The sequence below is a fragment of the Plectropomus leopardus genome, chromosome 2 (genome assembly GCF_026936395.1).
Source record: "Plectropomus leopardus strain MGB_pleo_1.0 chromosome 2, ASM2693639v1, whole genome shotgun sequence".
NCBI classification, from domain to species: Eukaryota; Metazoa; Chordata; class Actinopteri; order Perciformes; family Serranidae; genus Plectropomus; species Plectropomus leopardus.
Window position 1 is genome coordinate 25364987 of NC_142177.1, and position 14267 is coordinate 25379253.

The 14267-nt window shown below is 39.5% G+C and overlaps 1 protein-coding gene across 3 annotated transcripts in view; it reads right to left on the reverse strand.

Annotated features, from left to right (window-relative positions):
* LOC121952994 (protein phosphatase 1 regulatory subunit 1A-like) overlaps nucleotides 1–14267 on the reverse strand; it is a 45287-nt gene that overhangs the window by 17327 nt on the left and 13693 nt on the right. For all 3 annotated transcript variants that reach the window (XM_042499900.2, XM_088089188.1, XM_042499908.2), the window contains one exon: nucleotides 2957–3017. In XM_042499900.2, the coding sequence (XP_042355834.1) occupies nucleotides 2957–3017 (61 nt within the window). The remainder of the gene's footprint in view (nucleotides 1–2956; nucleotides 3018–14267) is intronic.

Below are 14267 nucleotides of genomic sequence, written 5' to 3' on the forward strand. Positions count from 1 at the left end.
ACAATATAGTCAACAGCAAGTAACTTTAGCCTAGCGCGTTTTGTGCAACGGTCATTTACCTCAGCAGAAACTTTGATCTTCCCAGTGATTTCTCTAGGCTATTTTAACTTCATGAATCAGCTAGTCCTCGTCCACTGCGGCTCTTGCAAAGCGAGCCTCAGATATAATTAGAAACATTGTGTCCTTCAAATGTTCAGCTAACAACAGGGCTTGCATCCAGTAAGAAGAGCTCTTTCTTTGGCTTCAAATCCAACATGTTGTCATATTGGCGCAGTTTAAGTCAAAGAGAATAACTCCATGTTACCATGTGTCCTCTTGTCACCAAAAACGAAACAAACAGTGTGCACAGCGTACAGCGTGAACTGTAAAAAAAAAAATTATTTGCGTTCGTCTTTCACTGCTTCCATAACACATGCAGGCGCCCCCCAGATCAAGATCTTAATGATAAGAGTTGGTGGACCTCTTGGAAACACTACCACTTTTGTCCACAGGGGCTGCCAAAAGCAAAACAAAAATCAAAGTACCTTGTGGATGCTTTAAATACAAGACCATCAAAAGCAAACACCTCTTCTTTAATATATACTGCTTACTTGCCAAACATTGTTGCCAGTAAATAGAGGGCAACATTTGGTACTTTATTTATTCCAGGGGGAAACTAGTTTGGTTGGATGGAGTAGGGACTGGTTGGATTAAGGGAAGTTTACCACAGTTTAATTACACATATTACCCGTAATGTTTTGATACCAAAACTGGTTGAAAATCGACGAAGTATTCCCTTAAATGAAATTAAATCTGAATTTATTTCAGACTCAGCTCTTTTTATGTTTTCATCAATGAAAGCAGATTACTCTAACACTAAAAACAGCAAAATTAATATGACTACAAAATAATGCGCAGCAACAAAATATATTATCGAATAAATAACACACTTCCTCCTTTACTGTGATCCTTTATACTTCATCTCAGTTTCTCTGTTTTTCTTATTCGCTTCACATTTCTCTACTTGAGCGCCTTCGCTAGTCTCCTCTTTCTCTTTCCTCTCCTCTTGTCTCTGATCTACTGAGCGGGGAGGATTGTTGAGGGTTTTCTCTGCACTTTTATTCAGAGATCAAGGTTGACTCTGAGACACTCCACATGCTCAGTGTCCAATTACTGAATCAAACACATGCAATCACGCAGAGAGACACACACAGACATACACACTACGCAAACAGATCACAGGCAAAGAATTTTTAATCAGACCTAATTAGATAGACTGTTGTCTGTAAGATAAAAAACACTAACTGCTTCAAGTTCCAGTGATAAAATGCTGCAATTTACTCAATATAACAATGGCAGTCTCTGCTGGTCTCTTCAATGACGCATCAGCTCTTAATTTATTCATACAACACAGAGAATACCACCCTCCGTTTTCTCACCTGGAGTACATTACACTCGCTGCACTATATTCCCAGCTGATCATCTTTTAATTTGGGTCACATTACACACTCACATACTGAAGTACAGCAGAGTCAGGGAGGGAAGCAGGGAGCTGCTGGATGACTCATAAAGGATGATAATTCTCCAGGGGAGCGCTGTTGTGTTTGATCATTGAGTTCCCATGAGAGGAACTACACACGGCTGTTTTTGTTGTTCTAATGCAGCAGGAAGCTTCATTTGGTGCATAATAGACTTGTGATGCTGCATCACAGCAGTTGTAATAAGACAGTGGTTCCCTACTGGTACCAGCTACTGGGTCCAGATTTCTCTTAATCAAGAGTTCAAGGTCTGCACATAAGTGAAATTACCACATATTCAAACTGATTTGACAAAATGTAAATAAAACATGGACCCTCGACCCATTTTTGGACCACAACCCACCAGTTGGGAACAACTGCAATAATACATGATAGTGTGTGGACCAACAGGACACACTGAGGGAAAAACCTACTGACAAAGTCATATTATTGCTCCAATCTGAGGACACAAAGCCAATACCCACAAGGTTAGGCATTTATTCAGTGTGTTTAGGTCAGCTGAGGGTTAAGTGAGATGAGTTTGGGCATGTTGAGGTTATGGTTAAAATAAATTCTGCTTTATTACAACTAAGGTCTTATTTTTGTAGTTTTGGCAATAATTTCCCTTGATCAGAGTATGTGAGTGTTCTGGAGCTGTGAGAATTTCAGCTCCTTGCTCACAAAGCTGTTCATACCCTCAGCTTCCCACCCCAGGCTGCTTCACTCAGTCATTACATATCATTCAACGCTACCTCAAGACTCCTTTTGAAGGTACTTTGTAAACTCCACTGTAGAGATCGCAGCAGCTAATATTTGGCAGAAAATAGTGTGCGTAATACACAGATGCACTGAGTTGGGTGTGCTTGGAACTCATGGTGTGAGCTGTACAGAGCAAAACTGGAGTGGAATATAGGAGAAGATAAGAAGACTGCCCAGATTTTTGAGAAAAATGCTTGGCGCTCTATCCAAAGATCCTTCTTCTCACATGCTACGCTATTATTTCTGATACCATTATACTAATGGATGTAATTGCTGACATTTGGGGACACAGACAGGGCAGACAGGGCAGGAAACACGAGAAGACGGATGAACAGACAGGTTGTGACAAGACAACAGCTCAGCCAGAAAGATGAACCAGGAATTCTGTCCATTTACAACTGACAGCCATTTCTTTCTTTTTCTAATATGTTCACCTAAAGCCATGGTCAGACTAACTTCAACCCTGTGGGAGGACATTACTTTGCAACAAGCAATAAGGGTGCAAATATGGAAAAAACCTAAACCGACAAATATTCTTATTTAACAGCCAAATCTGATGCAACTGACATAAGCCCTAAAGTTTAGGTTGAACTTCAAGACAATGAATGTAAGTCGATACAATGATCTCATGTGACATAAACAGTGTGTGTTTGTGTGTGTGTGTGTGTGTGTGTGTGTGTGTTTGCATTTCAGTGCCTTACCAGGTGATGACTGATCACTGGATGCCACTAAAGTTGCAGGTGTGGGTCTGCGTCTTCTGATCTAAAAAGTAAAGCAGTTTTGATTTAAAGGGAGAAAAAAAAAACATGTTCTGGTAAAATGCAAATGTTTTCTGTCATGAGTAAGTAAAGCAAATTATGAAACTGAGATAGAATCATTTTAAAACCTTTACTTAAGGATTTTTGAGGATCTTCATTTTGAATGTTGATTTCTAAGTCACAAGTACTTCCAGGCTGTAATTTCACACAGGCTTTGACCTCTAATGGGTTACATTGGCTCAACCAATCCAAAACTAATAAGTGCACTGATATTTTCACATTCTCATTAATCAGGCAATCAGGGAGAGAGAACCCCTTCTCCCTCAGTACTGGTCTTATGACCAGCTCAGCTTCCAGTTTCTCTCATGCTACTGGCAGCCCATGACACAGGCAGTGGGATCCATATTTTGGGTTTGGTTGTCTCTGAAGATGCCTGACTTGTTTGAGAGCAATGCTGGATCTCACAGTGCTGTGCAGTGAGATCGGCTGGGCAGCCTGCCACCACCTACTTGCTTCTTGGCTCGTGAGTAGCAGACTGTGGCAGCTATGGACCATTCTGGGATAATACATGAAAGAACTTGCACATTTCACTGAGCTGTGCAGGAGCTGGACTGTCCAAACCTACAGTAGAGCTGTTTCTAGGAGGCTATGCATGTGGATATCAAAACTAAAGTTGCTGCATAACCTTTGTTATTTTTAAATGCTTCAGTAACACACAGAAGTATCAACCAGTATTTATCAATAAAAATGTGTTGGGTGATGCAAACAGTTTTTTTATTATAAAGATATCAGGATTGCCATAGTTTCACTTAAGAAAGTTGGATTTAGGTAAAAAACTAAGTTGCTAAGATCAGTGTCAATTTCCTCAACAGTTTTGCCAACGAAATTTGTTTTATTATCATTAACAAGAGGAAACAAGATTAAAATATTGGTGTTGGTTTCACACAATTTTTTGTATGAAACTTATTAGAAAAATGTTTTAAGCTCGGAGGCAGAGAACGACTGTGCTTGCATCTTTTAAAGCCTTTTGAGTGGTATGACATCCGAGCGCTGACTAGCTGGCCAACTCTAGTAAAAAGTCACTGCAGGGATGTTTGTCTAGCTGGTAAAACACTCACAGCAGAGCAGCATCAGCACTTAGCGCGAGTTGTCAGATGTAATTCTGCCGAAAATAAGCATCCGGTTAAAACTGACCTTTGTTTTAGCATGCATCAGGCTCTTTGGCAATGTAAAACTACAAAAAATGTTAATTTGACTGCCAGCCTAACTCTAATGTCCAATAAAAAGGGAGATGAAAAAGAAGGCCAGAAAATAAATGATAACCCTCTCAACTGTGAGCAACAGCAGTACATTTTATGTAATTTGTACCTATGTGACAGAAAAAATGTTTTTAGACCTCTGTCCCAAAACACCCAGACGGCACTCTGCATCACCATACCCTGTTTTGACTATATTTATCCAAAACCACTAGTTTTGCAAAATGATACAAAATATGCTTTATTCTGTCTTTAGGTACAACTCCACACCACACGTTTTTAGTCCAAGGGCTACCCTTGAGCACAGCTGCATTTTTAATGACTTTAACTTTTGCATCCACGATCTAAAATGTATTTTCTATCCCACAGCTGATAAATAGTTTCATAGTGAAATATTCACTGCGTACGTCTGCAAAAATAGAACAAAATCAGTTCTGCATCCATGTCCCCAGAACTTTGCAAATAAAGGTTTTTGAGGATGTCCAGAGTGATTAATTTTATACTGCCTCCAGTATCAGGTGATTACTTTTCCATTTTATCGCTTCATAAACCTAAAAGGCTGTTAAGTGGGAATTTGAATAGAGAGTCAATTACACACACACTCACACACACACACACACACACACACACACACACACAGAAAGACAAAGACAGAGAAATAGAGAGAGAGAATGAGACAGCAAGAGAGAGGGAGAGAGAGAGGGAGAAAGAAAGAAACAGAAAGAGAGAGGGAAAAAGAAAGAAAGAGAAAAAGAGAGAGAGAAACACTAATGCACTCCTCACACATAGCTGACAGGGTTGCTGACTAATGCTGGAGGGCATGCGAGCTCCAGTCCTCCATGCATCTTTTCTAAATGCTGCTTGTGCACTTACAAAGCTGTGCAGTCTTCTCCAGTCAGCCATATAGTTTAACCTCAGCCAGCACAGTGCAGCATCACTGTATTCTTTGAGACTGCTAAAATCCAATAATGAAACTCTTTTCTGTCAAGATGAGAAACTAAAAGATTTGCTGTGATTCTACAAATAAAAGAGTAAAAGATCTGACTCCTTTATAATATAGGTCCATTCAAAGTTCAAGGTGAAAACGTTAGAGGATCCAATGTGTAGGTTTGACTTTGAGGCTTTGCTGTGCTAAACAAAATACATGAGGAAATTAGTTAATAACACATAATGGTTAGAAGCATGAGACATCGCTTTAGAATCTGTTCAGTACAAAAATACAAATGTAACTGCAGAAATAATGTGCAGTAATGAAAACTGAGCAGTCAATAGTATCTCTATTGCACAGACTAATTGGGTATTCAAACTTTAAGAGGTTTCATCTTCATTACCTTTCAAATCACAGCCGAGCACAAGAAGGCTATGTTTGAATAAGAAGTGTCATTGAGTGACTTTTCTTTTCTTTACCAGGCAGATGTTGAACAATTTGTACTCTTTTCCAAGAGACGCACATCAACAATTCAGTCATCTTCCTGTGGCACTACTACCTCTTTTCTGTATCTGCATGTTCTCACAGTAATGTCTGTGTTTAGGCTGATGTAAACACAGGTCCAGGTAGATTTCAATTTGCATAAAACTTTGTCTTGTGTCACTGGATAGCAATCCAATGCTCAATTGCTCAAGCTATATTTACAACTACATCTGCCTGAATACAGTGCAGTGTGTGGTGTTAAAGCAAATGCATCCCTAGCACACTGGCAGCAAATGACTGCAAAAAAAACAAAACAAAAAATAACCATGTTAAGGTAATAAGTAATCATTACTATCCTCTTCTCTGTCTGCATGTTGTAACTTTTTTTTATTATTATTTTAGAAGACAGAGTCTAGAAGAGTCACATTTTTCCCAGATAAATGAAAATCTCGCTATGGAGGCAAAATCTAATAATAGTTATCTGGATGCAACACACTAATCTGAATCTGAATTACTGTTACCGTTACTTCTTACGGCATCTTTTTTGAAATGGTGATCTTACACATCCCGTAAAAATCATGCTGAAATCAAAGACTAATTGATTCAAAACTTTTTCCACTAAATCACAACAATGTGAAATCTTAGCCATCAAGATGAGGCTTCAGAAATCACTGAGCCACACCAGGTTTCCCCTTATCTTTGTCACTATAATCTGAAAGAAGTACATCTGACAGTCTGTAAAAAAAAATTACTATTACTATTACTACTACTTACTATTGCGCTAAAGCAGTCACTAGAATCAACCGCAGGTGATCTAATATAAATGTTTACAAAAAGATATTTTAGTGTACTGTTTAGCTGTAAAATGAGAACATTTGTAAACTGGCCGCAATAATGTAAACAGTCAAGCCATTACAGAGAACCACCCACTGGCCAGACCAACTTTCTCATTTTAATGCTCAACTGTACATGAAAACATGTTTCTGACAACACTTGAGGCAAAAAAATAAGCAATGCAGTAACAGAATCTTAATTCATATTTTATCAGCGCCGTTTGACAGCAGCTCACCAGCAGTGATTGACATGATTGACATCTGCTTTAGAGACCCTCGGTTGGTTTTGTTTATGTGCAGCAAGGCTGTTAGAAGCAGTAAAAGGTAACAGAGAAGCCAGAGGAGTATGTTTTTTTTTCACAGATTATCTGTCTTATTTAGTGCTGTGTGAGTACAGAGACAGTTAAAGCAAATATTAAAAATTGTATTTTCTTTCAATAAAAGTTATGGCTACAGCTTTAAACTAAGGGTCTGGAAGTTCAGAAGGCTCTATGCAAAGTCCGTTACATTACTCATCCACTGAGCAAAGTTTCTTATGTAGCTGCATCACTATTAAAGCCTGAGACTACACATTGTGCTTTACATTTCTTGATTGCAGGTTATTGACCCTACAGGTCAGGTCAGCAATATCTATGGAAAGTTTAAATCATATCAAACTATAAGTCTTGTTTGTATTGACCTTTCCTGAATACCCCCTTTTGTCAGGTTCTGTTTATATATATATATATATACTCCGTTCTGTATATTTATGTGCAGCACTTAGGGGATCGAGTTTTAAAAACTGATATAGAAATCAAGTTTTATTTAGACTCTTGTGTATACTATAAATCCATGTAGTAATAATTTAGTCCTGTGTGTGTTTTGTTGCCCTTCCAGAAAATCCACCTCCAGGCCCACATTAAAGCACAACGAGCCGTGGCTGTGTAGAAGTGATTATGCCCAGAGTCATTGTTATTCTCCTCACCCGGCAGCAGAGCAAACTCCCTGATCCTTCGCTCACACAAATACCACCGCTGACTGGACAGGCTCACCCCTCAAACCACCGAGCCTGCCTTTCAACCCACAGTCCGTTTAAAATGCACTTCTGTCACTTCTCACAACAGCAAACAAAAACAGCCTTCGAAAGTGATGGGTGGGCAGGAAAAGCCGTGCATGCCTGATATTCTTGAGTGGGGGCAGCAGCCAAAATACCCTTGGCAGAGAAATATAGGTCAGGCCAAGAGACAGCAGAGACAAGGCCCTGTTTCATAATCAACACTTGTGTTTAGTTGACATTAGGCATTATCGAGGCCAAACAGTTCTGGGGACTCCCTGAGGAAGTAACCACTGGAGAGCTCTCCTGAGAGCTACACAACTTCAGTGTCTGTGTTTTGCAAACATTTCTAGTAGAAATGGTGAAGTGATGTCAGCTGGCCAGCGATTGATATAGCCACATCTCCTCTGTGCAACATACAGTAAAACCTGGACTGCACTGCCAGTCCATTTGTCCATGTTTTCTTCAATTTTTTCCAATTACAAGCTGTTGTTTGTGTATCATGTCATCTGTTATTTACACAGCTAAGTTTTTGAAAAATAGTGTTTGCTCCTTCCACATTGGCTCATGTGTTCAACCAATCAACGCACATTTAACACCACTCAGCGTTCCTCTTGTGCTGGGAGAGCACTTCATCTGAAATTAAAAAAAACTTTATCAAAATGACCTTAATTAGGTCTTGCAGTAACAGGACACGGTTAAAAGGGAGGTTCTTTGAACCATAAAAAGGTTTCTCTGGTCAAAGCGCCTATTGGCTTAATTTCTCAATTTTTTGGTGCCCTGCAGACCCCAATAATAATTGCAACATCAACCACCGATATTCCTGGAAATACTTGGTTTCGTTATTATCCATGAAAATTTACTAATGCACTTGTTATAATTTTCTTAATTTTTAGCTGTAGTCCCTGCTCTCTAAAAATTTCTAGAGTGTCTGCTCCTCTAAATCTTGTCTTCTTCTTGATTTTATGCTGTTCAACTTTCAGGTCAAAGGCCGGCGCAGGTACTATGGAGCAAATGCTTAACGGCTAGAACAGTTCAGGTCCGGTTAAGTCGAATGCATACAAGACTAGCTCGATTCCCAACCACATTATGTAGGTGTGTTAGTCCAACTTCGAGAAATTCGATTTAGTCTAATACAATAATCCATTTTTTGAACATTATATAAACGTAGTGTGTTTTTTAACCCAGGATCTCCTGAACCCAAAACACAATGTTAGTGTTTTGCTGCCTCAGTGGGCAGCAAAACACTAATGGATGTTGTTGTATTTAGTATGTTGTTTGATTTTGTCCACGTTTAGTATGCCCACTGTCCTTTCACATAATACATTTACATTTCAGTGGAGGTGAATTAAGAGGACTGGAGGAGCTACAGCTATTGTTCAGGATTAAGACAGATTTGACCTTGTGAACTCTTTTCATATTGTGGAATAAGCAAACTCATAACTAAATGGGGTGATGGAGGAAGAAAAAAGGTTTATAGTTCAAAATGTGCTCATGGAAATCTTAAAGCGTAAAGCCTTTACCTTTTAACCCCAATTTCGCTTTGAGGAAAGTCAGTGGTAGTTTTGTAATATTTGCGCTATCAGAGTTGCCCTGTGACCTTCACAAGAGCAACGTGCTGGCACCAGTCAGCGCCATGAATCAGAAAAGGGCACTCACACCCAGTAAATTGCTGCAGAAATAAAGGTTAAAGAAACTTACCCAACACCTTGTTACTGGGTGGGCCAAGGCAGTACTGAGCTGTCAGTGATTCAGTACAGTGCGCAGACAGGAATTCATGTGATCCTTCATCCTGTCATTTGAAATATGGTCTTGGTATTGTTCAGGCGAAAAACAGCTTCGGTTATTAGAAATCCTCACACACTCTCTCCAACTGTGGTCTCATTTGGCGCTGAATAGAGGAAATTACTGTATTCATAGGACACTCCGAACCCAGATCACTGACTTCCACTTTCTTTTATCTCAGTTTCTTCAGTCCTCTGCCCCCCTCTCACTTTCTATCAATCCTTTGTCTCCCCCCAAAACAACCCTCTTATAATCGTCTCTTTCGCTTCACATCATACAACCAGCTGCACCGGGAGAGCAGGGGTTAGATGCAAAACACAAGCTGTAATTTCATTGCCTTAATAATAGATTTTTGTTGAGAATGACAATAAATAGCAGCAGTTTATAATAGAATACATCTTGGGAGCAATGAGGGCTAAACATTGTGTTTTCACTAAAAGCAGCATGGACAGTATCTGCTCAGGCCTGTTATTGCAGCAGCTGTGAACCTGTGTGAGTGTCTGTACTTGTGCCTCATCTGACAAAAACAGGACCAAATGTGTAAACTGGTAATTGTGAGTCCTTGATCGCAGACAGGACAAGACAAAAAGCTTCTTCACACTTCTCATTTCTTGCCAGAAACTGTCATTTTTTCTGCTTTAACAGTTGTCATTTTATGAGCTGTAGCTAGCTGCCTAATTACGCCAACAATGGCTCTATGAGTTGGAAACTTTGTCTCCATTTGACTTTTTAATCTTTCCTGCTGACTCATTTAAAAACAAGAATTTTGTTAAAATGGGTTTAAGATATAAAATGGTGGCTACCCACCATCCTAAATGACTGAGGCTTAGTAAAGACTTTTGTTATGCTCTTTTTTTATAACCCAGTTTGGCTGCTGAGCTAAAAAACATTCTCATATTTCCTAACTGTGGCCTGTTTTTTTTTTATATTAAACATACATGTAGTGCTGCCAGAGCACACTGGAATGACACTTTTTCTCTCCAAGTGAAGAAATGAAATATCAACAGTTTGCATAATAAAGTTGAAATTCACATACATTTTTTAAGCGCAAGAAGATCCAAGTAATCAGTAAAAACTTATGCAAGAGCCAATAAAACCAATGGAATGGTCACAGATGTCATATTGACATTTGAGTTATGTTGATTGATTCACAATATCAACTTATATATGAGTAACCTTCAGCAAAACATTCCACATTAAATTAGCGAGTTGCTGCCAGTAGCCTTTGAGCTACATAGTGAATAAAATCATTTCTCAGTCAAGATAGCTAACTTTATATGAAATGTGCATCTCTCATCTGATGGTTTCTTTATTTGTGATCCATTAGCAAAGTAAGATTACAAAGCCTGCCTGTTAAATTTGGCCCCCTTGTACTGCATTCATAGTGCCAGCAGGAAATAAGAGCTTACTTTGCAATGTTTTAATAGCTTTGGCTATCAGATGAATTTGATCTCTGGCTGCACTGTAGCTTTTCCTCAGAATGGATATTTTGAATGCCGCTTCATTTACTCAGCACAAGAAAGTCAATAAATCAGTCAAAACACAAACTACTTGTGTCCATGCACCTATACTGCTTAATAAGCACACTCATTACTACATTCATGGTTTTACCTAAAACTCCTGAGCAAACTGTTTGGAGGACTGCCATGCAATTTTTAAAACTAGTGGTAAAGTCCATCAAGCCTTTGATCATGTGGTCAGTTATACTCGACTAAGGTGTGTAAACACATCATTGTTGTTACATAGGTTACATAACCTTTGAAACGCCTTTGAAATGCCAGTCAAATCAGATTTGGCAGTTAAATACGAATATTTGACAATGTGTTTTGTTTTCCATTACAAAGTTTTTATGTTTGAAATGGCTCAGCAGGATGTTTAGAGTTACAGCTGCATTGACGTCAAATACTAAACAGGATAACGGCACCAACGGGTTGTATATGTGCAACAGCATTTTTTGACGATTCCAGATATAAGACAAAACCCAGTGACTGTATCATACTGAGTTGCTGTGAGCTGTAAATTCACCACTTCTAGGCAGAAGGTTCCCTCCTCTCTCCCTCTGTGCCACTGCCTGTAACTACGTCAATCAAGAGTAGCGTCAACATCAAGAGCACTCGCTCTGCAGAAAAAGCTGAGGACCAAAACATCCCCAGAAGCACACTGCACAGCACACTGACTAGACTTGACACTATCTAAGTCCACTGAGGGGTCTCCGGTGAAAAATCTCTGACTTTCAGGGGGCAGCCCTGATTGCAAGTGTAGGAAGCATGTTAGCTGGAAAAGTTTTAGAAAAGCTTATTCTTCAGCATGTGAAGAAACCAAAAGCTCAACAGGCCTGCGGTGCCTAGTTACAGTTTCTATGCTATGATTGGACAATCACTACTCTGGGGAGGTGTTAAGCAAATGGCCAAGGGGCAGTATCTCCTGGTTAAAACCATATATTTCAGTTTAAGCGGTCCTGATTACCTTAATGTGCAAGACATATATGCATGGTGTGATAATAAATATAATCTACTGCAGTTCTTGCAGAATGTCTTTTTGGAAAATGTCCCTCCTGAGGCAATACAGAGTAATGGTTATGTTCTCAGTCAAGGACAAAGATGGTCTGACACATCAACGTAGGGAATACGTGGGAGGACATTGTCAGCCCTGAAATGCCTGTAATAAAAGATCACCTCAAAATGTCATGATTCATAATCCCACCAAGGATTTTACTGCCTTCATCCATGGATTTAGTTTTACCAAGCAGGTTTACTTCATCTAAATAATAAAGAGATAATGAAAGAGTTCAACATCAGTTGTCTGTTGTTGTGAACAACATTGTCATCAAACCTGTAAACAAGCAAAGATAAGTTTAATTTAGAGGAAAACCAGCTTTATTTATCATTTCCATTTAATGTGAAATAATAACCTGCTGTTAACATTGCTGCCTCACTAATCAGACTGCTGCCTCAGTCTGGCAATAATGGAGTCATTTGTGTGTACGATCTGAATATTATGTAGACATCATGCAGACATAGTTTGACATTTGGGAAATATTCACTCTGTTGTCAGGAGTTAGACAAGCAGGTCGATGACACATTTATATCAGTCTGTTAAATTAAATGCTATGGCCAGCTACCAGTTAGCTATGCACAAAGAGTGGAAACAGAAAAACTCTTGACGGATCAGCGAACAGTTCACATTGGGAAAGAAACGCCTGTAAATCAGTGGATACTTTTTTTGAGCATCAAACCCCTGCAAATTTAGTTGTTTCACTATCAGGATTTAATCCATTCTGTCCAATAACATTTAGAAAGTCCAGAAGTGCTGCGTGATAAAATCATTTCATCCCCATTTCAGTTAGAAGTGCACTAAACCACAGGTTAGCTGTTCAGCTGGCAGAAGCTGGCCACTCAGGTGCATTCAGACATGCTTGGCCGCCTCAAGTCTCTGGTTTGCATGCTCTATGGGCCCCAAAATGTGGGAAATCCAAGTACTTTCAAAACACAGAAATGGAACATTTTTGGCCACATGCACCACTGAGCAGCTCTCATAGGAATGAACAGAGTTCCACCTTTAATGCTGTATCCAGGTCAACATCCATGCTCTAATGTTTGTGAAATATGTATATAAAAGAAAGGATGTCCCAATCCAATCTTAGACGCCGGTATTGGGGCCAATCAAGGTATTTTTTGACTGATCAGGATCGGGATTATTTAGCTTATAGAGCCTCATCTGATCCTTTGTTTTATGTCAGCTGTTTTAATTTCACGCACAGCAAGATGAAACACAACCCTCAGCAACACTCATCCACTCAGCTGTCTCGTGTGTGTGTAAGAAGCAATAGCACCACCCGCCGCAAAACACGACATACGATAAACAAAATGCAGTATGAGACTGTTCATGAGCACCCGTTTAATTTCAGCTTGATGCGATGCGATGCGGAGTTTACTACAACCTCACTCACCACTGGCCACTGCAAGTACAAAAGCAAAACAACTCAACATGGCTTATATATTATGTATTATCTGCCCTGAATTGTGAGCACAACAAAAAACAAATACTTAATGCAACAAAGTTCAGTCAGGTAAACCAGACACAAGCTGCACTGACGCAACAAACACCGGAGAATAGGCCACCCCCTAATTTTAGCCCCTTTACCAGCAAGATGCAATGATGCGCCAACAGAAAATTCCGTCAGTCTCCGCCTACGCAGGACTAAAACATCGATCCAAATAAGTCTGCACTGAGTTTGAAAGAGAGACAGAAGAAGTAGCAGATATATGAAAACGATATACGTAAATTTTTCACAGACCTCCATCTATGCTGCTCTCTATTGTTTAACTGTTCTCCGGCCTGCCGAAACATCAAATGTGACACACCAAAAAAAAGAAAACACACACACACACAGAGAGGGAGAGAGAGAGAGAGAGAGAGAGAGAGAGAGAGAGAGAGAGAGAGAGAGAGAGAGAGAGAGAGAGAGACATTCTTATCTGCTGCAAAGTCGTGTACACAAATCTGGTCTACTGGCAATGGGAAAGAAGTCCATTGCCTATATTAAACAGGTTTACCTTGTGTTTTAAAAAAAATGCTTACATGCCCTAATACTTGGTGGAAAATGAGTATAAAATAAGCAGCTGAGAGTCTTCTGGCTCCAGCTTCATATTTAAGGGACAGATGGGAGAGTAGTATCTTATTGGGATAAGCCTATTTCCAAAAATGTCAAGCTATTTCATCAAATAATCAAACTGCACCACAACCTATTCCTACCCCACTAGTCAGCAGAATTTCTAAGAAATTGCATCAAAATAATCTGGACACTACTATCCCCCGTCACCATCAGGTCTTGGCCTCCATGAGTACAGTCAGTTTGTGCTCATAAGTACACAGTGAGCTCTAACGTAAGGTTACGATAAGAGTGGAACACACTGTATCTGTGTGTGGATAAGAGAGT